This window comes from Pongo abelii, chromosome 4 (genome assembly GCF_028885655.2).
Source record: "Pongo abelii isolate AG06213 chromosome 4, NHGRI_mPonAbe1-v2.0_pri, whole genome shotgun sequence".
Lineage (NCBI taxonomy): Eukaryota > Metazoa > Chordata > Mammalia > Primates > Hominidae > Pongo > Pongo abelii.
This window is the reverse complement of record NC_071989.2, coordinates 131,186,835-131,214,103: the sequence shown is the minus strand read 5'-3', so window position 1 is coordinate 131,214,103 and position 27,269 is coordinate 131,186,835. Positions and strand designations below refer to the sequence as shown.

At 37.9% G+C, this 27,269-nt stretch overlaps 1 protein-coding gene across 2 annotated transcripts in view; it reads right to left on the bottom strand.

The window, feature by feature from the left end:
• SNX24 (sorting nexin 24) overlaps positions 1 to 27,269 on the bottom strand; it is a 166,192-nt gene that overhangs the window by 48,413 nt on the left and 90,510 nt on the right. For both annotated transcript variants that reach the window (XM_002815824.5, XM_024246857.3), the window contains one exon: positions 20,038 to 20,142. In XM_002815824.5, coding sequence (XP_002815870.1) covers positions 20,038 to 20,142 — 105 coding nt within the window. The remainder of the gene's footprint in view (positions 1 to 20,037; positions 20,143 to 27,269) is intronic.

The window sequence follows — 27,269 nt, the reverse complement described above, 5'->3', positions numbered from 1 at the left end:
TTGATTCAGAATATGGCAAATGTCCTTCTTATATAACTGGAGATTTTGGGAAAAAAAAAGTTTTTGGCACTAAAAATCATAGGAAATAAGATAACATTTAATCGATTTTCCTTTTTGATATGCCAGAGGTACAAATGACACAGTTACCATGCCATAAACCACCAGATTCATTAACAATGTTGGTTCACATTCCCTATTATAAGAAATCTAGAACTAATTGCTCTCAATTAATCTGGCTCCACTCTTTGATAGCTTATTTATCAGACTGGGAAAGATAGATTTAATAGTGTTTGCTTGAAACAGGTTCTTTAATTGGAAACATCACAGCATTTAGCTCACTTTGTACTCTAGCAATTAAGAACAATTTGGAAAAGTGTTGTTGATTTTTTTTACACCATTGTCTCCTTGATTAGATTTCCGAAGGTCCAGACAAAACAAATGACAACACTAGCTAGCACTATCGGTACAAATAAAAGCCCAACAGCCAAATTACTTACTATGAGAAATGTGAGCCATCCCCATCCATTTCGTCACTGTCTTACATTTATTTCCCCATATCCTTGTCTCTTGTATAGGTAAGTGGCAATTTCTCTTATAAAAGGCATCATTTTGTACCTACCTCTACACAATTATCTTTTCTCCAAATAAGCCAAATCAACAGAAGAAATTATTTTTCTTGATTAAGCACCCACATTTCTCTTGGGAGGGAACAAAACAAATAATTAATCTTTCCTTATTTGTTCTCAGAAGTCCCTGCCTCTTTAAACTCAGGCTATCCAGGTACCTGCGGCAGCCAGTCGGCAGCAATTAGGCCTGAGTGGAAAATGAATGCACTCCAGGCTGAGGGCCTAATCTGCTGAGAGTCTGTGTGAGAGGGCAAGGTTACACCAGGAAAATTCCCTTGTTGTTGGAACACTGTTCAAAATTACTACCTGACTTCAGCATAATTAACAAGGCTTGGGAATTTATATGAACTAAGTAATTGGAAAGAATTAGCAAGAGATATGTACATTAATCTTTACCAGTTACACAGTGTTTAATGAAATTAAGGGTCCTGTGCTCATTCTTGACTTGCTTAGTTTGCACACTTTCTACTTCACCTGTAGAACAAGGAGAATATGCTACATGAAGATTAAAACAAAAAAACGAAAACCTCCAACCAAACAAAAGAAAAAAATTCTAGAAGGAGAACTAGAAACAAACCTAAAAAATTCAACAGCAGACTGTTAAATAAAATATAATGCATCCATAGTATAGGATATTATGGAGCCTTTGTTAGAATTCTTTTACAAAAGAATCCTATTACCAAAAAAATCTATTAGGAATACATGCTAAAGTATTCATGGATGAAAATATGATATTTGGCAGCTTCTTCAACATAATATGGAGGGAATAACTGAGGAATATAGAAAAGATTTCCCCTGAGTTGATCATTGTTGAAGCTGTATGATAGGAATCTGAGATTTTATTATTTTTATACTTTTTATATATCAAAAATTTCCATAATAAAAAAGTTAGTATTTAAAAACCTTATCTTACAAGGATATGTAATACATAGTAAATGCATATGGTACATTTTTAAGTCAAAAGAGGAATTTACAAAGCATTATAGATGATATAATATTTGAAAATATATTATTATAAATATGCACGAGAAAAAGACAAAGAAGGCATACTATAATTTTGACATTATGGGCCACTATTAATATTTATTAGTTAGGAGCTGGCCTGTGAATTGTGGGGTGTTTAACAGCATACCTCTACTTACTAGATGCTAGTAGCACCCCATCCTCAGCTGTGACAACCAAAAGTGTCTCTAGACATTGCCAAATGTTCCCTGTGAGGCAAAAACTGTCCCTGATTCAGAACTATTGTTCTTTTTTTGTTGTTTGAGATGGAGTCTTGTTCTTGTCGCCCAGGCTGGAGGGAGTGCAATGGCAGGATCTCGGCTCACTGCAACCTCCACCTCCTGGGTTCAAGCAATTCACCTGCCTCAGCCTCCCAAGTAGCTGGGATTACAGGCAGCTGCCACCACGCCCAGCTAATTTTTGTATTTTTAAAGTAGAGACGGGGTTTCGCCATGTTGGCCAGGCTGGTCTCGAACTCCTGACCTCGTGATCTGCCTGCCTCGGCCTCCCGAAGTCCTGGGATTACAGGCGTGAGCCATCACGCCCGGCCCAGAACTATTGTTCTAAGTGGATGAATTACAGAAAATTATTTTTGTTGTTTGTTTTCCAAAGATGTTGGATATGTGCATATATATGTATTATATAGTGAGAACAATAACAAAAAAGTTATTAAAATATATTAACTTGCAAGGAGAGAATTTTAGTGTCTGTGAAGAAATAGACTACTTACATTAGAAAGTAAATGACTATGAAATAGACTTGTAGTGATCTTCCTTGGATTAAACTGGAGTCATCAAGCTAAAAGTGAAACTCACTACAAAAGCTAGTTCTATTAAAACTCATGATTCCATCACACACAAATCTGATAAAATACTAATTAAAAATATCTAAAGAATGTCTGCCTTCCTAAAATCTTCTCTGAATGGAAGATTGCAGTAGTGAAAGAGGGTAGAGCCCACAGCCACCTTAAAAGGACTAATATTCACAGAAATATAATGCCAACTCAGGGATTATGTTTTCATCAGATAAAACCATCTACCTTTTAAGAGAAGTCTGAATGTGAAGAAAAGGTAATATGTGGTCTTTCTGTCCATATAAATGAAATGACACCACCTGTTTCTAAAAGGGGCTTTGAGCCGGCTTTCTGGAAATTAGTACAGGTCTGTGCAATGTCACCCCACATCCCACCAGTCTGCTTTCTAGAAGCAGCATGCAGCTGTGAGCCGCCAAACAGCATGGCCAGCTCTAGAGGAGAATTAATTAATTAATTATTTTTTGAGACAGTGTCTCACACTGTCACCCAGGCTGGAGTACAGTGGCACAATCTCAACTCATTGCAACTTGTGCCTCCCAGGTTCAAGCAATTCTCCTGCCTCAGCCTCCTGAGTAGCTGGGACTACAGGCACGTGCCACCAGGTCTGGCTAATTATTGTATTTTTAGCAGAGACGAGGTTTCACTATGTTGGCCAGGCTGATCTCAAACTCCTGACTTCAAGTGATCCGCCCACCTTGGCCTCCCAAGGTGCTGGGATTACAGGCATGAGGCACCACGCCCAGCCTAGAGGAAAATTTAACCCAAAACATTCACCTTATTAATAGGGGGCTCTAGGTGAGGTCACTGAACTTAATGACTGCTGAAGGTATTTTTAAAAATCAGTATGCACTGTCAAACCAGGTGGTCAATATTTTATAATTCATAGGTTTAAAACTCCCAAAGTTTTATGTTTTGAGCCCAATCAAAGCTCTGGGGCTACAATCCACTAGAGTTAATATTTTTATTCAATTCCCTTCTCTCACACAAATCCCTCTCCATGAAATACCTATTTTTGATATTTCTAATTGCCATTACTGATGCCTCCTCCACTGGCCTATGCCACATCTGAAGGACATTAACCATAGCTTGGTAGGCTTGGCTTTCATCAGGCTTGTCTACCCAAGGTGAGCAAGAATGCATTATCTGAATTTTTAAAATACTGGTTTATTTCCTAGAAAAGAGAGTGTACTGTTTTCCTTTAAAGAAATAATATGTATAGATGGTTTCAGAAATTTAAAACACTGCTCTGCACTAAAAATTATTCTAAGTGAAATACATATCATTTAAAGGAATATATCATATTTAAAGTATATACCATAATTTGAGATAAATGGAAAGCATGTAAATCACTGGGAAAAATAAAATGTATTTGAAACTAAGTAGTACAATTCTTCATAGTTATAATGCAAGCCTTAAAATATGAAAAGAAATATCATGCGTTGTTCTAAGAAATTATTTGTAGCACTAAAATTATTTTAAATGAAGTACATATCATTTTGAGATCAATGGAAAGCATGTAAATCAATGGGAGAAATAAAATGTATTTGAAATTAAGTAGAACAATTATCCATAGTTACAATGCAGGCCTTAAAAACTATGAAAGGAAATGTCATACATTGTTCTAAGAAATTATCTGTAGCCTTCATAAAGAGTTTTCAGCTTAGCACAAAAAAAGTCTTATAGAACTACCATAAAATCTACAAATCTACAGGTCACTGTCTACAAAAACTAAATTTACAAAACAAAGGCTTCTAAACTTTTTTTCATTTTCATATTTTGTCAATACTTTCACCAATTATGATGACAGACTTGTCTGCTAAATCCTAAATAAGTAGTTAGGGTTTTTCTGTATGAAAAACCAACCACTGAAACTAGGTTATAGGATTTCTAACCAGGCACAACAGAAACATGTATGTACAACAGAATCTGAAAACACTTGCTAGCAATGATGGATTTAAGTTATTAACAGATCAAAAAGAGATGGATGGTGGTTTGCTTTTCTTAATCTACATCATCATCTAGATCTATTTAAAGATATGTGGCACACTAACAAACTTGGTTAAGGTTTCGATAAAATCAGTAAAAATAATCTGCCCCCGTTACATTGAGTCTGTATCGATCAATAAAATCACTTGTAGAAGGACGGTACTGTTAAGTACTGACAATCCCAGGCATTAATATTATTTAACACACTGTTCACAATCTTTAACAAGAACAAAGAACAGTCTGTCTCATGTTATAAGCAGGACTTTCATAGAAACTGTATTCTACAAGCTTCTATGGTGATTTTATAAAGTTCAAATTATACATCCCTCTTTTATCAACCCTCACCCCCTCCCAAATACATAGGTCTTGTTCTTTCCTTCAGATGCAGTTTAAAGGAAATCCTTGGTAAGAACCAAGACTGCCATGACAAATCACTTCTTAATCTAAAACTTCTAAGAACCTGAGTTGTCAGGGTTAGGGTGGCAATAAGGATAGATAGCATGGGGCTTCCCTGCTGCATTCCGACTTTACTCAGCTTCATCAGTGCCTTAACCTTTTCAGATGTGGATTAAAGGATAAATTTTCAAAGAATCCTCAGCCAGAGCTGGATGGCTAGAAACAGATATGTTCATGTCTGACCATGTTTGACTTAAGACCACAAAAATGGAAGGTGGAAAAAAAGAAAGATAAACATATTTTACATAAGAATTTTTTTTTTACTTATATAGACATCCATAATTATATGAATGATGAGAAAACACCATTAAGAAGTAAAACTAACTTAAAAACAATAATAATTCTAAGATAGTAATTAGAAACTGTTCTAAACTTAACCATTGTAGTTTTCATGACTCAAAATCCTAGCAGCCTTTGAAATGTAGTGGTTTGTAATTTTGATGAGATGAGCAAGAGGGAACCCCTTCTCTGGTAAGTGAACCTGGAAAGCACTGAAGACCTGAGTCTCAGTTCAGTTTAATCTGTTGCTCTCAGCTCAATTATGGCTTCTCTACAATTCTCATGAAGTGATTTAAACAAATAAGAACTTGGGGGTCTGCACAGGACTTAAAGAAAAGGCTCCCTAAAAGAATATTAACTGCTAGCACTATTTAAAGAAAGGAGAAAAAGGTGAAAATATGTACATAAAAATGGCTTGTGGCCATAAAATAGAAATTTTAGGAAATTTAATAATAAAATGTCAAATTTATAAATAGTTTACAGTCACGAAAAACAAGTCCATGAGCACACTCTAGTATGGATGAAAATGTGGTTCACAAAATAGTTTAAGGACTAAAAATTTTGTAGTTTAGTGCTACAAACTAGCAGTTTTGTACTAGTATCCCAACTAGTACAACACTGCTTATCAAGTGAGAAAGAACACCAGAGAAAACATCACATGGTGATAAAAGACACTCCCTGCCTGACACTTAATGACCATTTCTCTCAGGAGGCAGACGGGATGTTGTTTAAACATTTTCATGAAGCAATAGTGATAAAGGCAGCAAAACAGCTACTGACTCAACAATTTTCAAAATAAAATACCAGTTTTTACTGTATCATGGGGAAGGAAATCAAGTTACTGCAGAATCTTTTCTTTAGGAAAGTGAAGAAGCTCACAGAAAAGAAAGATAACAGGTGGAAAACACAGCCAGTGTAGGGAGGGGAAGGCAGCCTACTTTGGAGGAAAATGTTTTCTTAAACACTGGGGGTGTTTGAAAAGGGTCAAAGGCAGACACAGAGACTCTATCATTCAGAGATTCTGTTATTCTTTAGTAAACCCCATGTCATTAAGCCTCTATGTAGAGTGAGCTGTTTTCCTTTCTCTTTCTTTTGCCTATCAAACCTCTGCTCCTAACTCCTCCTGTGTGTCCATGTCCTAAATTTTCCTGGCGTGAGATGATGAACCCCGAGTATTTACCCCAGACAATGTAGCTGCTTCAGTTCCTTTACAGGCGTGTAACCTAAATTAATGCAATCAGTGTGATCAAAAAAATAAAAAAACCCCAAAAACAATGCCTTAAGAAATCTCAGTTGATAGTCTTCCCAAATGACCAGCAAAAGCAAATAAAAATTCTCTCGGTAAATTCAGTTCAATTCTAGTCACAAAAGCTGCACGAAGATAAAGATCCTAGGAAATTAGGCTGGGTATAGTAGCTCATACCTGTAATCCCAGCATTTTGGGAGGCCGAGGTGGGCAGATTGCTTGAGCCCAAGAGTTCTAGACCAGCCTCGGCAACATAGCAAGACCTTGTCTTGTCTCTAATATATATATTATATATTTTTTATTATTATATATAATAAAACATTTTGAAACCCCAAAGCTAGCAGAAGGAAGGAAATAAAGACTAGAGATAAATGGAATACACGAAAAAAAAAAAAAAAGAAAAATTGTATAACCTAAATGAAATGGACAAATGAGAATTTGCCCATTCTAGAAGGAAACACAAAATATACCAAGACTAAACCATGAAGAACTAGAAAATCTGAACAGGTCTTTAACTAGTAGGATGTTTAATCTATAGTCAAAAATCTCCTGACACAGAAAAGCTCTGGACCTGATGGCTTCATTAAATTCTATCAAATATTTAAGGAACTGACACCAATCCTTTTCAAACTTTTCCAAAAAATTTAACAGGAGGAAATACACCCTAACTCATTCTAGGTAGCCAGCATTACCCTTATAGCAAAGCCAGACAAAGACAACCCCAAAAAGAAAACTACAGACAAAAATTCCTGACGAGCACTGATGCAAAAGTCTTCAACAAAATACTGGAAATCAAATTCAGCAGCATATTAAAAAGACTATATTCGCCAGGCGGGGTGGCTCATGCCTGTAATCCCAGCACTTTGGGAGGCTGAGGCAGGCAGATTGTTTGAGCTCAGGAGTTTGAGACCAGCCTGGACAACATAGCAAGACCCCGTCTCTACTAAAAATACAAAAAAATTTTTAAAAATTAAAAAATAAAAAGACTATAAAGTATGACCAAGTAGGGTTTATTCCTGGAATACAAGGATGGTTCTACATATAAGCATCAATCAATGTAATATACCACACTAACAGAAGAGAAACAAACCACATGATCATCTAATTGATGTGAAAAAAAAACTCTTGGTGGTCAGGCATGGTGGCTCACACGCCTGTAATCCCAGCACTTTGGGAGGCCGAAGTGGGTGGATCACCTGAGGTCAGGAGTTTGAGACCAGCCTGGCCAACATGGTGAAACCCTGTCACTACTAAAAATACAAAAATTAGCCGGGCATGGTGGCAGGTGCCTGTAATCCCAGCTACTCAAGAGGCTGAGGCAGGAGAATCGCTTGAACCCAGGAGGTGGAGGTTGCAGTGAGCCGAGACCACGCCATTGCATTCCAGCCTGAGCAACAACAGTAAAACTCCGTCTCAAAAAACAAAAAACAAAACAAAAAAAAACTTTTAGCAAAATTCAACACCCTTTCATGACAAAAATATTCAAGAAAATTGGAATAGACAAAATTACCTCAACATAATAAATGTGATATATTTAAAACCCACAGTAAATATCATAATTAACACTGAAAGACTGAAAGCTTTTCTTCTACAACTATGAACAAAATTATGATGCCTGTTTTCCCCATTTCTATTCAACATAGTACTCAAAGTTTAAGCCAGAGCAATTAGGCAAGAAAAAGAAATAAAGCCATCCTAATTGGAATGGAAGAAGTAAAATTGTCTGTATGCATGTGATATGATCTCACATGTAGAAAATCCTTAAGACTCTACAAAAAAACTGTTATAACTAACAGGCAAATTCAGCAAAGTAGTATGATACAAAATCAATACATAAAAATCAATTGCATTTTGATATACTAACAATAAACAATCCAGAAAGGAAATTAAGAAACTATTTCCATTCACAATAGCATCAAAGAGAATAAAATACTTAGGAATTAACTTAACCAAGGAGGTGAAAGACATATACAATGAAAACTACAAAACATGACTTAAAGAAATTAAAGAAGACACAAATAAATGTAAAGATATCCTGTGTTCATGGATTAGGAGACCTGAATTTGTTAAGATGTCACTATTACCCAAAGTGATCTACAGATTTAAGGCAATCCCTATTAAAATTCCAAAGAAGTTTTTTTATTTTTGCAGAAATATAAAAATCCATTCAAAAAATCATAAGAAACTTCAAGGGGCCCTCAAATACCCAAAACAATCTTGAAAAAGAAAAACATAGCTGGAAGACTCACACTTTCTGATTTCAAAACTTTCTCTAAAGCTATAGTAAATGAAAACAGGTGGTACTGGCATATGATAGACATATAGACCAATGTAATGGCATAAACAGTCCAGAAATAAATCCTCACAAATATGGTCCAACGGTTTTTTGAGAAGAGTGCCAAGATCATTCAAAGGGGTAAAGATAATCTTTTCAACAAATTGTGCTAGGAAAACTGGATGTCCACATGCAAAAGAATGAAACTGGATCCTTACCTAACATCATATACAAAAATTAACTCAAAATGGATCCAGAGCCTAAATGTAAGACCTAAACTATTAAACTCTTAGAAGACAGCACAAAGAAAAAGCTTTGTGACACTGGAATTGGCAATGATTTCTTGGGTATGACACCAAAGGCATGAAGGCAACAAAAAAAAGACAAATGGTACTTCATGAAAATTTAAAATTTTCTGCTATCAAAAAAGGCAATATATAAAATGGGAGAATATATTTGCAAATCATATTATATAATAAGGGAAGAATATCCAGAATATATAGAGAACTCTTAAAACTCAACAATGAAATAAAAAAACCACCCAATTAAACAATGGCAAGGGACTTGAAGAGATATTTCTCCAAAAAAGACACACAAATGGCCAATAAGCACATGAAAAGATGCTCAACATCAGCAATCATTAGAAAAATGCAAATCAAAACTACAGTGAGATACCACCTCACACCCATCAGTATGACTAATATAAAAAACCCAGGGAACAACAGGTGCTCGTGAAGAGGAAGAGACACTGGAACCCTTGCGCACTGTTGGTCAGAAATAAAATGGTACAGCCACTGTAGATAACAGTATGGTGGTTCCTCAAAAAATTAAGAATGGAATTACATGATCAAGCAATCCACTTCTGGGCATACACCTTAAAGAATCAAAAGCAGGATCTCTAAGAGATATTTGTACATCCATGTTCACAGCAGCACTATTCACAAAAACTAAAACATGGAAGCAACTCATGTGTCCACTGATGAACAGCTAAGCAAAATATGGTGGTTGTGTATGTGTGTGCGTGTGTGTGTGTGTGTGTATATTTTTCCCAAGAGTTTTAAAGGCTTTATTTTTACAAATCACAGCAGATGGACAATTAAGCCTTCCCTGCAGAGACTGTGTTCCAAATCGGGCCTGGGACACTGTTCACTGCTCCCAGGAAGGGGCTGGCACCACATATAATAGAATGTCTGTGGCATTCTATTATAGCTGCAGAAAATAAACTAAGATACACAGTGATGAATTTTATCTTTCTTGGATTTTTGTTTTGCCTTATATATCGCAGACTTGGAGCTGAAAAGGTGGCAACCAGGAAATGCCCAGAGATAGAGAAAAAAAAAGCTGCATCCAAAGCCTGTTCTGTCTAGCCATAGAACACAGAGAGGGACAGCCTAGCAAGATGGAAAATTTGTAGACACTAACCACTCTATTCCAGCCAAACACCATGGAAGAAACTGTGGCCCCCACCTCCACTCATGGCAGCAGAGGCATAGTGGAAGCCTAGACTTCCACCCTTATAAGGCTGTAATGAGGTGTCGATGATAGGATGGTAACAGAGGCAGCCACGTAAGGGACCAGGGTTTTCACCACCTGGTAATGTGCCCCCTCTTATGGTGTCAGCGGAAACCATGTGAGGAGCTTAGATTTCCAGGGCCAATGGCAGTAATGAGGTACTTCTCCCTTTCTCTTCTATGGTGGCATCAGATGAAATCTAGCAAAGAACTTTCTACATCTTAATGGTAATAAGGAACACGCCTTACCCTCCAGGTATCAATGAGGGCCAAGTGAGGAGCCTAATCTTCTACCTTAACCTGGGAAAAACAAGGTGATGTCCTCCACATCCCATCTTCCCCTGATGGAACTGTTAGAGAAAGTCAGCTAAAATAGAAGGTATAAATAAGAGCCAGAGTCTCATAATTATAAAAATGTATAAGATTCAATCAGAATTATCCATTGTACCAAGAACCAGGAAGATCTCAAAGTGAATGAAAAAGATAATCAATAGATTCCAACATTAGGATGACAGAGATGTAAAGATTATTGGACAATGATTTTAAAGCAGCCACAATAAAAAAAAAGCAGCCACAATAAAAACTTTTCAATGAGTAATTATAAATACATTTGAAACAAAACAAAAGAGACTCAATGAAGACATATAAAATCTCAGCAAGGAAATAAAAGATATAAAGAAGAACAAATGGGAATTTTAGAACTAAAACATATAATAACTGATACAAAAACCTTAAGTTAAGGGTTCAACAGAATCAGGAAACTGGGAGATAGAACAATAGAATTTATCCACCCTGACCATGGAGAAAAAAAAAAATAGGCTGAGAAAAATGAGTAAGGTCTCAGGTCCCTGTGGGTCTATAATAAAAAATGTAGCATTCCTGTTATCAGAGTCCTGGAATAAGAGGAGAAAGAAGAAGGAGGTGAAAGTGTACTCAGTGAAATAATGGCTAAAACTTTTGAATCAGACAAGAGACATTAATCTACAGATTCAAGAAACCAGGATAACTCAAAAGGGGAAAAACTTAAATACACACCAAGACACATCAAAATTAAACTTCTGAAAACTAATGACAAGAAAATATTGAAAGCAGCCTTTTTAAAATAACACCTTAAATATAGGGGAAAAAACAATATGACTGATTTTTTTTAAAAATCAGAAACCACGAAGATAAGAAAGAAGTGTCACAATATTTTGCAAGTGCTGAAAGACAAGAACTGTCAACCCAGATTCCTATATCCAGCGTAAACAGAGTTAAAATATTGTAAGGCCCTTGTAATGTTCAAAAGGAAAGTAAAGACAACAGGTAACTACTAAAAGAACAAATGTAAATGAATGGGGGAACAACAGAAAGGAAAAAAAACAGCATTGGTCACCAATCCAAAAGCAGACAAAAAATAATGATAGAAAAAGATGGAGTGATAGCACAGATGGCTGAACTAACCCCAATTATATCAATAATGATAAGAAATTTAAGTGGGAAATTTTAACACATCTTTGTTCTTATAGATTGAGTGGCCAAGTTAAAATACAAGACATTTAAACAGAATGCTTTCATGTACTTCATAAATATATATACCTACTATGTACCCACAAAAATTAAAAATAAAAACATTAATAAACAGAATACTTAACACTGATCTGATTATATATATATATTATATATAAAACTATATATATATAAATATAGTTCACTGCATTTGAGAATATAAGAATACACATTTTCAAGCACACATGGTCAATTTTAGTAATTGTTTCATGTACAACTGGAAAAGTCAAAAATACAATACTCTTTGACCCACTGTGGACTACTGACCCAATGGTACATATCATATTGTATAATTTAAAGAATGAATGAAGGGCAGGCTAGTCAAGTAATAGGGTCTTGTGAAGACAGTAACTCAGGGGCATCTACTATTGTTTAACAAGCCAGCCTCACTCTTGCTTTGGAAGTGTTCTCTGCAAATAAACTGTTTAAAAAAGGATTTGTATTATTAGCTTAGATTATCCTTAGTCTTGATTTCTGTGAGCTATTTCTCTTTAGCTCTCAATACTAACTATACATTTAATTACTGTTTACTGTACAAAAAGAAAAAAATATAAACAAGAATTATTATTCTCAAGTGATATAAGATGTCCCTTTCTCAGAAAGATAAATTCCACGTTATTGTAATAAATGGAACAAGTAACGTATGCACAACTCCATGAAAAACCTTTATCTAAATATTATGCCAGTTTACAAGTTAATGTTTCTACTGAAGAATGGAGGGATGTGCCCACTAAACCACCCTCAAATGAAGAAGTGAAGCCATGACTGAACCTCAACCTTGCCCATCATTTGTTTTTTTTTTCTGGAAGATTATGGATCTTGTCTCCAATGTACTGAAATATCACTGGCTATATCTAGGCACTACAAGGATTCTGTCATTCTTTGTTCTTTATCCTCGGAGCACCTTTCCTATTTAAATGCTGATGGCTAGGCAAAGTAGCTCACACCTGTAATCCTAGCACTCTGGGAGGCCGAGACAGGAGGATCATTTGAGGTCAGGAGTTTGAGACCAGCCTGGCCAACATGGCGAAACCCTGTTTCTATTAAAAATACAAACATTAGCAGGGCATGGTGGCAGGTGCCTGTAATCCCAGCCACTTGGGAGGCTGAGGCAGGATAATCGCTTGAACCCATGAGGTGGAGGTTGCAGTGAGCTGAGATTATGCCACTGCACTCCAGCCTGGGTGACAGAGCAAGACTCTGTTTCCAAAAAAAAAAAAAGGAAGGGAAGGGAAGGGGAGGGGAGGGGAGGGGGGGAGGGGGGAGGGGAGGGGAGGGGAGGGGAGGGGAGGGGAGGGAAGGGGAGGGAAGGGAAGGGAAGGGGAGGGAAGGGAAGGGAAGGGGAGGGAAGGGAAGGGGAGGGAAGGGAAGGGAAGGGAAGGGAAGGGAAGGGAAGGGAGAAGGGAAGAAAGGAAGAAATAAATCGCTTATATTGTGTAACCTGAGGAAGTTTTCAACTATTTTTCCTTCTATTATTCCCTTTCCTACTTGTGTATTGTACCCCTCATCCCCTTTCCTTCTGGGACTCCAGAAAGAAGTAGGATGTTAGACCTGAATTGGTTCTCTATGTCTTTTGTTTGACGTTTCTGTATCTGTACTTTATGGAACAGTTTTCCAACTAGAGAGAGCATCTACTGAATGTTTTCAACTGGATAACACATTTAATTCTAAGAACTCTAATGTGTTCTCGGATTGTTCCTTTTACACAGCATCCTATTGTAATCTTAGGGATGTAATACCACTGTGAAGCTCTCTAGATTTATTACATCAATTTTTAAAATATATTTTATGTCCTGAATTGTCTCTTTCCTGAAGAGTCAGTATTTTAGTTCATCTTGGTCTTTTTGTTCATGCTACTTGTTTTCTTCAAATGCCTGATTATCATCAGATCACAGTGAAGAAAGCAGCCCGGGTGGCTTGGGTAGGTTTCCTCTGCTAGTATGTCAGCAGGAGTGCTCGCACAGGCCCCTTGCCTGAGTGCAAACCGTATGAGTGGAGCGCGCAGTCAGCTGGGCTTTTCCTTGGGGTGAGTGGGAAGGGGGTTGTTAACTTGGGGGCCCTACTATCCACATTAGAAGACTTAGCTCTTCTCAGCCTTTCTGTTTACTTTTTTGTTGTTGTATTGTTGTTTTTAAAAGAAAATTCTTTTTTAAAAAATTCGTCTGGTCACAAACATCAGGCTGCATGTATTCTGCACAGAATGAGTAGCCTAGGCATCTGTTCCATGCAGACATTGCTTGGATAGCCCTTATTTGAAACGCTTGGGACCACAAGTGTTTTGGATTTCAGATGTTTTCGATTTTAGAATGTGTGCATATACATAATGAGATATCTTGGGAATGGAACATAAGTCTTCATATGAAATTCATTTATGTTTCTTATATATCATATACACATAGCTTGAAGGTAGTTTTAGTCAATATTTTAAATAATTTTGTGCATGAAACAGTTTATATTAAGTTCTTATGTAGAGAATTTTCCTCTTGTGGCGTCATGCCAGCACTCAAGGTTTCAAATTTCGGGGCATTCCGGATGAGGAATACTCAACCTGTGCCCTGAATGGATCTACTTGTTTTCAGCTTCCCCGCGCGCCCCGTGCTCTGCCTTACCTGCAGACTCTAAGCCTAGAAGCTCTCCAGCACTGCCTGCACAGGCTGCCTCCGCCTCCACAACAGACCCACAGGTCTGAGTTCGGACTGCTGCTTTTTGTGCTCTATCCACTCACATGCTCCCACCACATCCTATCTTCCAGAAAGTTGTTAACGTTGTTCTTCCTTTGATGATCTTCTCTTTTCCTTGCCCATCTACTACTTAACTCTTGGAGTTTATTCATTCTTAAGTTTCTGTACTTTCATTTCAGTGGAATCTCAGGGAAGACAGGAAGTCATCTCAAATCAGGAGGCAAAACTATCATATAAACTGTGTTTGATGGTCAAATCAGTTTGGGAAACTGAAATTATTCTTAAGATTTCTGCTTTTCAGAAACTGGTAAACACCATGAGATGCTAAATTCCTTAATGGTCTAGCTCATAACTTCATTGGTAATTAAAAATTTTAGATGTAAAAGTAATTGTGTTAATGAGCAAATATTATTTTATATTTTTAAAATAAAAATAAAGGTAAGAAATATTTCTGGTCTTTAAGTCAAAAGTCAAGGATATTTATGACTTTAAATTTTCTTTTTTTTTTTTTTTTTTGAGACAGAGTCTCACTCTGTCGCCCAGGCTGGAGTGCAGTGGCGCAATCTCAGCTCACTGCAACCTCCGTCTCCTGGGTTCACGCCATTCTCCTCCTCAGCCTCCTGAGTAGCTGGGACTACAGGTGCCCACCACCAAGCCCGGCTAATTTTTTGTATTTCTAGTAGAGACGGGGTTTCACCGTGTTAGCCAGGATGGTCTGGAACTCCTGACCTCGTGATCCGCCCGCCTCGGCCTCCCAAAGTGCTGGGATTACAGGCGTGAGCCACCAAGCCCAGCCTGACTTTAAATTTTCTAGAAGCTTTATCTATCTAGGAAAGATCCTTGAATTCCAATCTCAGGGAAGTCCCCACTGTTTCATAACCCTGGGCAATTTACTCAAAATTTCTAAGCATCATCATTTTCTGGGATGGTAATTTGCTGGTTGCCCTCCACTCCCCAACCCACGGTGAGAATACTCCCTTTTCTTTTACCAGGAATACCCTGTTTATTCATTAGGGAAATCACCCCTTCTCCCTCAGCTTCAGGAGCAGGCTTTGATTCACTTAACTCAGTGGGATGGTTGGCCATGGTCAGGTTCAGAAGTGGGCGTGCACACAAATATAAGCCAATGAGATCAGGAAAAACATCTGCAGGACTCCTAGTGAAAGACATTGCTTCTTTCTTCTGTGAAATCTTACTGAAAGAAAACCTTCTTTTCCTCTGTACTAGGCTATGTGCTAAGAGTAGGTGAGGTCTGGAACTGTTGCAGCCCTTTTGTACCACTAGGGGGGCCAGATGAAGCCCACACCATGGAAAGCAGAGAGGAGCGACAGAGAAAATAACCACAGTAGCTTAATTTGGACTATGGTTCAAGGTATCTCTGAAGCTAGATCTACCCTTCTGCCTCAAACATCATAGGTGCTTGATGAGTGCTTATCATTAAGCAAAACTATACAAACACACACACATACAACCTTTATTGGTAAATTAATATCAAATATTAACTTGCTTTTATCTTCAAGTAAAAACATCCTCCAAAGTAGATGAATTTCTAGTTTATATAATTTTGGAAAAATAAAAGTTTAAAAGAAAACTCTTTATTTGGCATAGACCTTTTATTGAGATGAAATCCAACTGATTTTCTTCCACTCATATAGAAAGATATTGTTATACTTAATTCTACTTTCACAGGAGATCGATTTCCTCATTCATTAAACCTCAGGGAGTTTTCCTGGAGTATATTATTTAAGGGGAAAGAGATAAGAAAACATAATAATAGCTAATTGATTTCTTATTCAATAAACAGAAAATGATTCTAGGAAATAAAATTAAGGTTCACTGTTCATCAGGTAGACTGCCATACTTCAAATTACTCAAATGCCAAACGTAACTTCTGATGTCTCCCTGATTAATTATAGATTTTGATTCTAAGATACTATACGTACTTTGGATATTCAGCTAGGGTTTTTCGTTTTTGTTTTAGAATTTGTTTTTAATCAAATCATTTGAAAATTTAAGTAGGAAAATAATAATGGTTCAGAAATGTACTTAAAAAATTAAAACTCACTTATGTAACCTTCATACTATTGTTTTTAATCTCCAGGCAAGTAACACTAAATAGACTTTGCTGTAATTGCTCAACTATTAGACTCTGCAAATATGATCATATGGAAATCTCTAGACTGGCAGAAGTTTTTCAAGGTAAATTCACTGATTAGAACCTATCCATAAATTATTTACACTGTGGCAATTCCACATTACTTTGAATAATATGCTTGCTTTTTTCCCCTTAAGATCTGAAATTTCTATTTGAAAATAAAGTGGCTTTTTCAAATACAATGTAAAATATTTTTAAGAAACTTACACTCAAAAATATACACTAGGAAAATTTCCTAATTTACTTCTTTTAAACTAAAATTACTTAAATTGAATAGAGATGCTAAAACAGAAAATATGTATAAATTGTATCTTGAAGACTAATATGATATGTTTATTTTCAAATTGAAGAAAGCCAAATAAATGCTAACTGTAGGCTTTTTTGTCTCTCATTTTCATTAGTTTTATTTCTTTCATTAATTTCATTTCATTGGTGACCAGCAAAGGAATAAAACAGAGTTTTAAAAGTACAGATGCCAAAACAGGTTGGGTTTCCTTTGTTTAAAATCTCAGATAGAACAAAATTAATTTAGAAAATAGGTAATTTGACCTTTCTTGTTTTTAAGTTAGCCTCTTACTTAAATACAGCACAGAAAATGAAAGCATATGCATAGTTTTTGCTATTCAAGTTACTGATTTAAAAAATCATCTATCTACTTATCCAGGGAGTTGGGGGATAGTCAATTAGGCTGTAATAGTTTATGATTATAAGGTCTTTTCCTTTATCTGTTAGAGCCTTATGTAAAGCTGTATGTCAAAGTTGAAAAATTTCTCCTGACTTAGACAAATCCACAACACATGAAGAAAGAAGCCCATACTGGATGTTAGGAAACTAAAATTCCAGTCCCAACTCTTTAACTAATATATTGCAGGAATGGGGGCAAGATTTTTAATTCCACTGGACCTCAGTTTGTCCATCTCTGAAATAAAAGAGCAGTGTGGGACCACCTTAGGAAATGTGTGGGGTTGTACTCACCCATGGTCCAGAATGTACTAGTTGCCCCTTGGATGGCAGGAAGAGTTGTTTTCTCTGACCCTCTCAAGAGCTGATCTGTCTGTTTATGGGTTGGAAATTGAGGCCAGAGGGATGATTGTGAAATAGCTGAAGGACCGGACTATGTAATGTCTAAGTTCCCTGTGAACTTAAGATGCTATGGCTTGGAGGTATTAACACTTTCTTAGGTTCATGGGCCAGATCAGGACCATACTACTGGCCCTTACCAAGACAGGTTAGTGGCAGGATGGTACCTGCTGAGAAAGTGCTGGTGGCATCCACTCCCTGGGTTTCAGACTGGTCCTGAGCATGAATGGATTCTAGCTGGTGTAATATAAGCAAGCAGAAGAAACAGTAATGCTGCCTTACTTCTAAGGAGACTTGAAATGATCAAGAAATGACACCTAGGCTAGGATTTGCATTTCATTTAAGATTAATAAAGTGTTCAGGCTTATCTTTGCAACTTCCATCTACCTCCCATTGCCTGCAAATAGAATCAAGTGGAAAAGAAAGCTCCCTTGACCTCCTGGGGGAATTAAGTGACAACAAATTGACTATTATATGCACAACAAGAAGCAAGCCCTCTGAGCCCTTTGACCACATCTTTCAAGCCTTATTTCTGAGAATAGAAAATTCTAAGCTCAATTTGAGTGTCACTATAAACTCCTCTCTGTGCCAGATGATTTTATGCACATATTTATATCCGAAGTACAAACAACTTAAAATGTTTACACTGAGTAGTAATGGAAATCATGTGTCAAATACAATGAGGGGAACAGAGTAGAGCTTTCTTCAGAACTAAAGCTTGAAGATATACAATATCATGGAAAATCTGGCTTACAAATAAGAATGCACTGTTTACCTATTCCATTTAATTATAGAGAACATGCATTTTTACTCTTTGCATACAATTTCTGAAGTCTGATTTTTTTGGGGGGTTCATTTTTTGCTCTGCAGTGTTGCCTGAAGCTATGGAAGGATCATAGCTCCTCAGTCTCAAAAACCATGGCCACACACATTCTTGTGATTTGTAATAATCCCCATTTCCCTTAAGATCTCACCCCCAGACAGAGACAGTGAAGGATTCTGCTACGAAGTCCGAAAGCAAAAGAGCAAAAACAGTAAAGAGAGCCTGCCTTAGATGTCCTCAGGGGCCTTCTGCATGTCAGCTTTCCTATTAGAGCACTGTAAAGACCAGGAAAACTACAAGGGCCAGGAATGGAATTCTGGCATCTTTCTACTGAGAGATAGTCCTCTGAATTTCTCACTAAGTACAAGCCTAAGGAGTCGGCCTCCCCTCAGCTTCTCATCACCAGTGATTCAGGGACAGCCATTCATAGAGCTCTGCAGAAGAAATGGCATACTAGCTCCACAGTCCTCAGTTTCTCTCCTCAACAGAATCCACCCTAGGGTTAATGCTTAAAGGGCCATGAAGATATCAAAAGGAGAACACAGTCATGGCTGCTGATTTGTTTGAAGTAACGTGTCTTAGATGGGTCAGTCATTAATTCATAGCTCTTAGGTGGGAGTCCAGCTCTTTTGTTTTAAGAGCCAAGATTCCCCTGCCCCTAGCCATGTTCACTCCATCATTCTCACGTGTCGCTTCTCCAGTGGTGCCAGGGAGGGACCATACTACTGGCCCTTACCAAGATGGGTTAGTGGCAGGATGGTACCTGCCACCTTACCAAGATGGGTTATTGGCAGAATGGTACTGGCTGACCTCAGGGCCTGCCCATCCCAGCTCCTGGCCTGCAGTGTTCTTTGGACTTAATGATGACTACACTGAGTACTCGCCTGGGGCCACTAGTTCTTTTTGTTTTAAAACTCAGAGAAGCTGATACTGTTCTACCTTCTCCTTTTGCTTCTTCTGTCACTTGGTAGAGAGACGGTCTTTGTCCTATCTCACTTAGGCAGCTCTGCTTGCTCCTCTCAGCTGCAGAAAAGAGTGTCCCAGTGCATTCTTTCTAAACTGACATTCGAATTTTCAAAGAGGTTGGCACTTCATAATCGGCAATTTTTATACATTCCTTTTCAATTTGATTCCAAAGATATACTAGCCAGGCCCGCTGTGAGTTCAGTTTCTCTCACTACCCCAACCAGCCCCGCAAAACTCAAAACATAAAGGCTGGGATTGCTATAAAGAAGCAAAAAAAATCTTGAAGGAAAAGCAAAAAGCAAAAAACAAAATAATTTGTAGAGTTGAATTAAAAAACAGATCCTCTCCTCAACAGTTTTCACCTTTTTATTGAAATTTCCCTTCCCCAATACACAGAACCAATTTTAAATAGAATCCTAGTTAAAGCTACAAGAACCAACCAACAACATATCTGTAATTTTGAACTTCCTTTAATTTAGAATCTTTGGCTGCTTAATATATTTTACATTGCACTCACATGTCCTGAGAAAAAATGGTGAGACATATGATTATTTATGTTATATAAAATGAGGATCTAAACATGTCTTACCTGTAAGTATGTTTCCAAGCCTTGTCGTCGCTGTTCCAAGACTTTGGGGACCCAGTTCCTAACATGTTTAGAAGGGATTTCTGGAGTTTTTATACATTTCTTAAGCTATAAAGACAGAATAGAAAAAGAAAAAGAAAAAAACCAGAGATGTCTGTTAATTATAGTGATATTATTTGGGGAAAAAAGGCCAATAAAAGAAAGTGAACTACTGCTATCTGCAATAAAAAATAGAGGAAAATATAATTACACTGCAATTTTGTCAAACAATTCTTTGTTTAGGTATCTTGACTGTTCAGTTTTCAGAATAATGGTTTTCTGTTTTGGTAGGTATTATTGTTGATATTTCAGATTGAAATCCTTTTTCCTGAAAAATTAAAAGCCTAGTAAATGAATAAAAACGAAAGTAAAGAAATTTAGTTACAAAAATCAATACAACAAAATTTTACTTGGATGAAGGACTTTGCTGAAGGACTTTCTATATGTTTTTCATATAAAGAAATCAAAACAAAATGCAACTGTATATAAGTATTGTCCCTAGAAATGCCATTAACTAGACCACATCATTTGGAGAGAGAACTTAAAAACATAAAGGCCTAATCTTTTCAATGTTCCTAACAATTACTTTCCAACTCCATTTATGAAAACTGAATGATAGTTCTCAGCTAAGCCTTTTGGGACAGTAGTTTTAGGGGATAATATAAATAAATAAAAATTCTGTTGGAAGTTGCATTAGAGCTGTCTGTGGTAGGCAGAATAATCCTCCTTTCCCAAAAATAACCAAATCCTAATCCTGTGGATGTTACCTTATATGCCAAAAGGGACTTTGACGATTTGGTTAAATGCGTGGTCTTAAAATGGGAAGATTCTCCTGGATTATTGGGGTGGGCTCAATGTAATCACAAGGATCCTTATAAAAGGGAGGCAGCAGAATGAGTTGGAAAGAGACTGGGAGAAACAATGTCTCTGATTCTGACGATGGAGAAAGAGGCCACGAGCCAAGGTGACCTCTAGAAGCTGGAAAGAATGGATTCTGCCCTAGAGCCTCTAGAGGAAACGTCATCCTGCTGACACCTTGATTTTAGCCCAGTGAAACCCACTTCGGACTCCTCACATCAGCAAGTGTAAGACAATAAATTTATATTGTTTTACACCACTACATTTATGGTAATTTGTTATAGCAGCAATAGGAAACTAATACACTGCCTCTTTAAGTGGAACGTGCTTAATTGCTAATTAAAAACTTGAAAAAAACCTACCAACGTTACTCCTTTACTTCACATGCACAGAAACAGCATAGTAATGAATAAGAAAATTCATACAATTAAACCTGGGCAGCTAAACTATAGTAAAAAATTCTTTCCATATGTAAGAGTATATTCACCCTTAACCATTCTAGGCTGAAATTTGTTGTACATCACGAAGAAGGGGCCCATGTACTGGCTAGAGCAGAGTGGCCACCTTTGCCTCTGAGGTAGAAGTCTCGCACTGAGAATGGTAAAGCAGCAAGAGCCTGGGTCCCTGATGATCATGAAACTGCCACACCAGCACCAGACATTTATGAAGGGAGGGACCAAGTTGTATCTGTTAATGTCACCATTATTTTGGTTTTAGAGTCACTTACAGCCAAATCTAATCCCACATGAATAAGGGATGTGGCTAGCACTGCTAGCTGCTTAGCCAATATTCATTCCCTCCTTCTTTTTTGGGGGGAAAAAAAAATCAACGTCATTCAGAGGGCTAACATGCTGAGCTATAAATTGGTTTTCCAGGCTCCCTTTTAATTAGGGTGACCATGTGACAGAGTTACCAATATGTGTACATGTCTACTGGGGTAGGGCTCTTGTTTTCCTAACAAAAAGCAACAGGCTCTTCTTGCCAGAAAATGCAGAAGCCATGCCTGGAAGGGGAGGAGCTATGTTGTCACCAGAAGTGTGAAAGTCACATGCTAACATGAGGACATTGAAGCAGGGAGACACGAGAAGCCCGGAACATGAATGTTGTGAGACGCCTGCATCACCTGGACTGCCTGTTTTTAGTTTTCCTGTAATGTGAGAATAAAAAATATCTTAAGAAATCTAATGAAGTTTCTATTATATGCAATCAAAGACATTCCTAATATAAAGGAATCACTTGTTCTATTTTAAGTCAGAGATGCTCAATAGGCATCCAAGTAGAGATGCTGGGTAGGTAGTTGGGTACGAGCCTGTAAATGTGGGGGTCAGAATATATAGGTAATTAGAGTTGTGGAACTAGAGGAGATGACATTAGGAGTTAGGTACAGATAGAGAAAAAGGGCTGTGGGGGACAGAATCCTAAAATGGTCCCCTGGTGTAAACGCCTTGCATGATCCCCTCCTCTTGAGCATGAGTGGGACCTGTGACTATGTCAGGACAGTCACTCCATGATTACATTGTGTATTGTATGACGGTCCTAGCAGACTGCTGGCTTTCAAGTAAGGTGCCATGTGATGAGAGAGCCACATGGCTAGGACCTGAGGGTGGTCTTTAGGAGCTGAGGGCTGCCTCTGGTGTTCAGCCAGCAAGAAAAAAAAGGGACCTCAGTTCTGCAAGTGCAAGCCACTGAATTCTGCCTGAATGAGCTTGGAAGAGGGCCCCGAGCCTCAGGTGAGATGGAGCAGCAGGGAGGAGAAGCAGGGCAATCACTGGGGGAAGAGGGGGAGTAGGTTCCATCAGGAAAGTGTTTCAAGAGGACAGGCATGATCAGGCTGTGCCAGATGATGGGAAGTCAATAACGCGGGGTACAGAGAGAAGGACAGTGGGGAAGTAGCAGCTCCTCTTCTAAGGAGTGCTACTAAAAGAGAAGGAAAGAGTACAATGGGATGAGCACAGGAGGGACGCATGGGGCCGAAGGCAGGCTTTATTTTGTGAAACAGAAACTACTGTGATAGGTTCATATAGTGATGAGACTGATTCAGTATTGAGGGGGAAACTGATAATGCAAGGGAGAGAGAAGGAGGGGGATTTATAATTGCTTGCAGGGGAATAAATACATATTTAATCTCTATACGGTCTGAGGCATTTCTCCGTAAGAACAAGGCCAAAATGCTAAATTATTCTGTGGTAATAAGCTTAAGTTTCACTTTAAACATAAAGAAACTTCCTTTTAAACTATTGAATCACAACATATATTTCAGAATAGAAAATCAACTCTATTATATGTCTCTCCTTTTAAAAAAAATTTTGAAGATCTAGCGCTGAAAATATTTTTCCTTTTTTATTTATGTCAGGAGTACTGAGGAAGCGGATGATCATAGCTGTTGGGATCCGTGACAGCATTTGTAGGTGAGTAATGAATTGCCTTAGATGAGAGACAAACCCGAGACAATATGTTTCCAGTAGGGCTCAGCTGCTTACAAGATAAATACTCCTCTGCCACTTCATCCGATGATTAACGGTCCTGGCCCTGCTGTGTCCAGGCAAACTGCCTGTCTGATCCATGCAGATAAGTACCAGATTCCACGATACCACAAACACAGTCTCCTTTTCCTGGTGTGACCACTCCCTTTTCCTTTTTTATACTGCTAGAAGAATTTACACAGAACTTACTCCACACAGACCTACCACTGCATACGTTGGTTATAGCAACCATTTTCCACAAAGAAGCAGAAATACTTTTCCCAAGTACATGAATAAAAAGAATGAAGAAGAAAAGAAAAGTTAAAGAAGCGGGAAACATTTGGGGATAAAATCCCATCTTTCCCCCTGTATTGCCACCGTTACTTCCTCAGGGTTCCTTTTGGAGAGAATGTACAGGGTGCTGTGCTACTGGTTTGACCCCACATGGCAGGTTTTTGGTTCTTTATTGTCTACTTCACGGAATTAAACACAGGAGAATGAAGTCTTTTATTCAAGCCAAAGGTAGTCAATAATAAAAAATGAAGATAGTTAATTTAAAAAGGAACCAGCACCATATTTCACTGAAACCTTTGTGAATAAAAGGATGGGCTGTGACTGACAGAAAGCAGCTGGGAAGGCATGAAAATAAAATGTGCTTAGCAGTTTGCCATGCTGAAAAGGTTTTTCTGCCCATACATGCAATTTTTGGCCTAGGGAGGTAAAGCTCTTTTCAGGAACCACCATTTAAAATAGTAAAGTATTTGGCCATAGTGGGGTGTGGGCAGGTGTAGCCAAGGCACACGGGAAAGCACTCATAAGCCTGAAGGCTCACCCTGTCACAGGAGCCTGTGCCTGGGCCCTAAAAAGGCTAGGATGGGGTTTTGTTTTTGTTTTGGTGTGGTCATGGTGTTCTTCCCACCTAGTACTAGCAGAGGAGCTACAAAGGTATCAGGGCAAGCAGAATCCGGGGTTAACAGAGAATGCAAGCTCCCACAGTAGAAACTGATCCTCTAGTAATTCATAAATATACATGTTCTCCAAATATACCATTTGCCAAATACTTATTTAATACCTAATATGTGCCCAAGACTCTACTAGACACTCTAACAGTGTGAAAGATATGAAAGATAGGACATGGTCCCTACTTTTAAAAAAGTGCCTTCTAATTAGATAAAATTTAGGGATAACAGTTTTATCTCATATGTTTCCAAAATTTAAGCAGAAATCTCTATTCTAAATGGACAGGAGTTCTAAGAACAAAAAGATTAGGGAAGAAAGGGAGCTAACATGGAAAAAGGAGAACTTGAAATGTCTTGGTTTGAATAGATCAGAACACAGAGGAAAAGACATTCAGCATGGCAAAGACAGGTGGGTAGCCATTTTTACCTCATATAATGAGGTAATGGGAGATACTGGCTCAGCTGTCACTGAAGGGCTCTTAGGAGGAGTGAAAAATAAAGTTGGCCAGTAAAGGGGTTAGTAGTAGACAGAATAATGGTTCCCTCAAATATGCCCAAGTCCTAATCCCCAGAATCTGTGAATGTATGCACTTCCATGGGAAAGGGGGCTTTGCAGATGTGATTAAATTAAGGATTTTGAAAAGGGGGGATTATCCTGGATTATCTGTGTGGGCTCAGTGTTATAACGAGAGGGAAGGACAAGGAAAAGGGGATTGAGTTTGTGGTGTCATAGAATCTGGTACGTATCTGCATGAATCAGAAAGGCTGTTTACACAAGGTGTCGAGTCAGAGGAGAGGTGATGGCAGGAGACGTTATGATGGACACAAGCTGAAGTGGAGTGACTGCTGGCTTTGAAGATGAAAGAGGCCACGAGACGAGGAATGTTGGAAAAGGAAAGGAAACAGATTTTGTTCTAGAACCCACAGAAGATTCAGCTACAGTCAGGTAATAAATTTTAAGGCTGGATGTAGTGGCTCACGCCTGTAATCCCAACACTTTGGGAGGCCAAGGCAGGCAGATGACCTGAGGTCAGCAGTTCGAGACCAACCTGTCCAACATGGTGAAACCCTGTCTCTACTAAAAATACAAAAAAAAAAATCCGAGCGTGGTGGTACATGCCTGTAATCTTAGCTACTTGGGAGGCTGGGGAGGAAGAATCATTTGAACCTGGGAGACGGAGGTTGCAGTGAGCTTAGATCGCGCCACTGCACTCCAGCCTGGGTGACAAAGTGAGACTCTGTCTCAAATAATAATAATAAATAAATTTTAAGCCACTGTATTTTTGGTGATTTGTTACAGCAGCAATAGGAAACTCATACAAGGTTTAAGATTATTGGCCTTGAGGGTCAATGTCTGTGATGTGATGGACAACAGAGACCCGTTTCAGTGTATTTGAGTAAGAGAATGAAGATAAAAATGGTGTTTTAGGAAAACTGGTCTGCAGCAGAGAACGGATAAGGATCTGAAATGGTTAAAGTAATACTGATATAAAGTAGTAATACTCTGGACTGGGATGATAGGAATAGAAAACGAAAAATTAGTCTGGGTGCGGTGGCTCATGCCTGTAACTCTAGCACTTTGGGAGGCAGAGGTGGGTGGATCACCTGAGGTCAGGAGTTCGAAACCAGCCTGGCCAACATGGCGAAACACTTTCTCTACTAAAAATACAAAAATTAGCCAGGCATGGTGGCAGATGCCTGTAATCCCAGCTACTCGGGAGGCTGAGGCAGGAGAATTGCTTGAACCTGGGAGGTGGAGGTTGTGGTGAGCTGAGACTGACTGAGCCACTTCATTCCAGCCTGGGCAAAAGGCGAGACTCTGTCTCAAAAAAAAGAAAATGAAAATGAAAAATTAAGTAGTGTGTATTATAAGAATTTGGAAGATAATGCAAGGTAACAGAAAAGTAGGAACACACTTGAAGGTTTAAAACCTTGAGATGTGTGGTTCTAAGCTTTGTAACTTCAGTGTGTGTGATGGAGGTAGGTTAGAAAGAGTTGTGTCTAAGTGACAATCACACTATAGGAATTCTCAAACTTCAACAGGCATTAATCATCTGGGGTACTGCAGATTATTGGGCTCCATCACAAAGATTGTAATTCACTACATCTAGGGTGTTGCCCAGCAATTTGCCCATAGATAATTCAAAGTTCACATTTTGAAAAATACCAATCTAGAAAACCTAAAAGAAAATGGAATCAAATACTCATCATAGCTCAAGAAGAAATGACTAATTTTAAGATAGATCTGAAAGGGTAAAAACAGACACATCAGTAAACATAAAAATTTAAAACTTGCATACATTTAGAATAAATGTCACAACCAAAATTAAAAGGCCCTTGTTAAAAAATGCTTTCAGCAAATGGCTAATATTGTATTAATAGGCCACCCAAACTAATAAGCAAAAACAACCGAGACACTAGCAGATAAATGAGAAAGCACATAAATAGATAATTCTATTGAAAGAGCAGCTACAACTCCTAAACAAACCTAAGAAACACCTATTAAAACAAGGCAACATACATGCTTGCTAATAAACAAATCTAATTTTTGGAGGGGTAATATAGTTAAATATTTCAAGAGAATTAAGTAACAACAGATTTAACTACATTTAAAGGGAAAATATTTTATGTTAAACTCTAACATTCAAAGCATGTCACAAGATTCAAATATGGAAATTGAGGGTACCAAAACTGCAATAAAAAGGTAAGGTTGCATGATGTGGCAGCAGCAGTCAGTCAAGCCTGAGTACTCTGATTAAATTTTTTACTCATTTCAACCCTTCTTAGCACACAATCTTACAGTCAAAATTACAGATTTATGTTTATTTTTATACCCCATCGTTATTTGTATTTCATTGCCTTTTAGAGTTACCTTTTTGCCAAATCTAATACAATCACAAGGGGGCAAGTAAAGGAG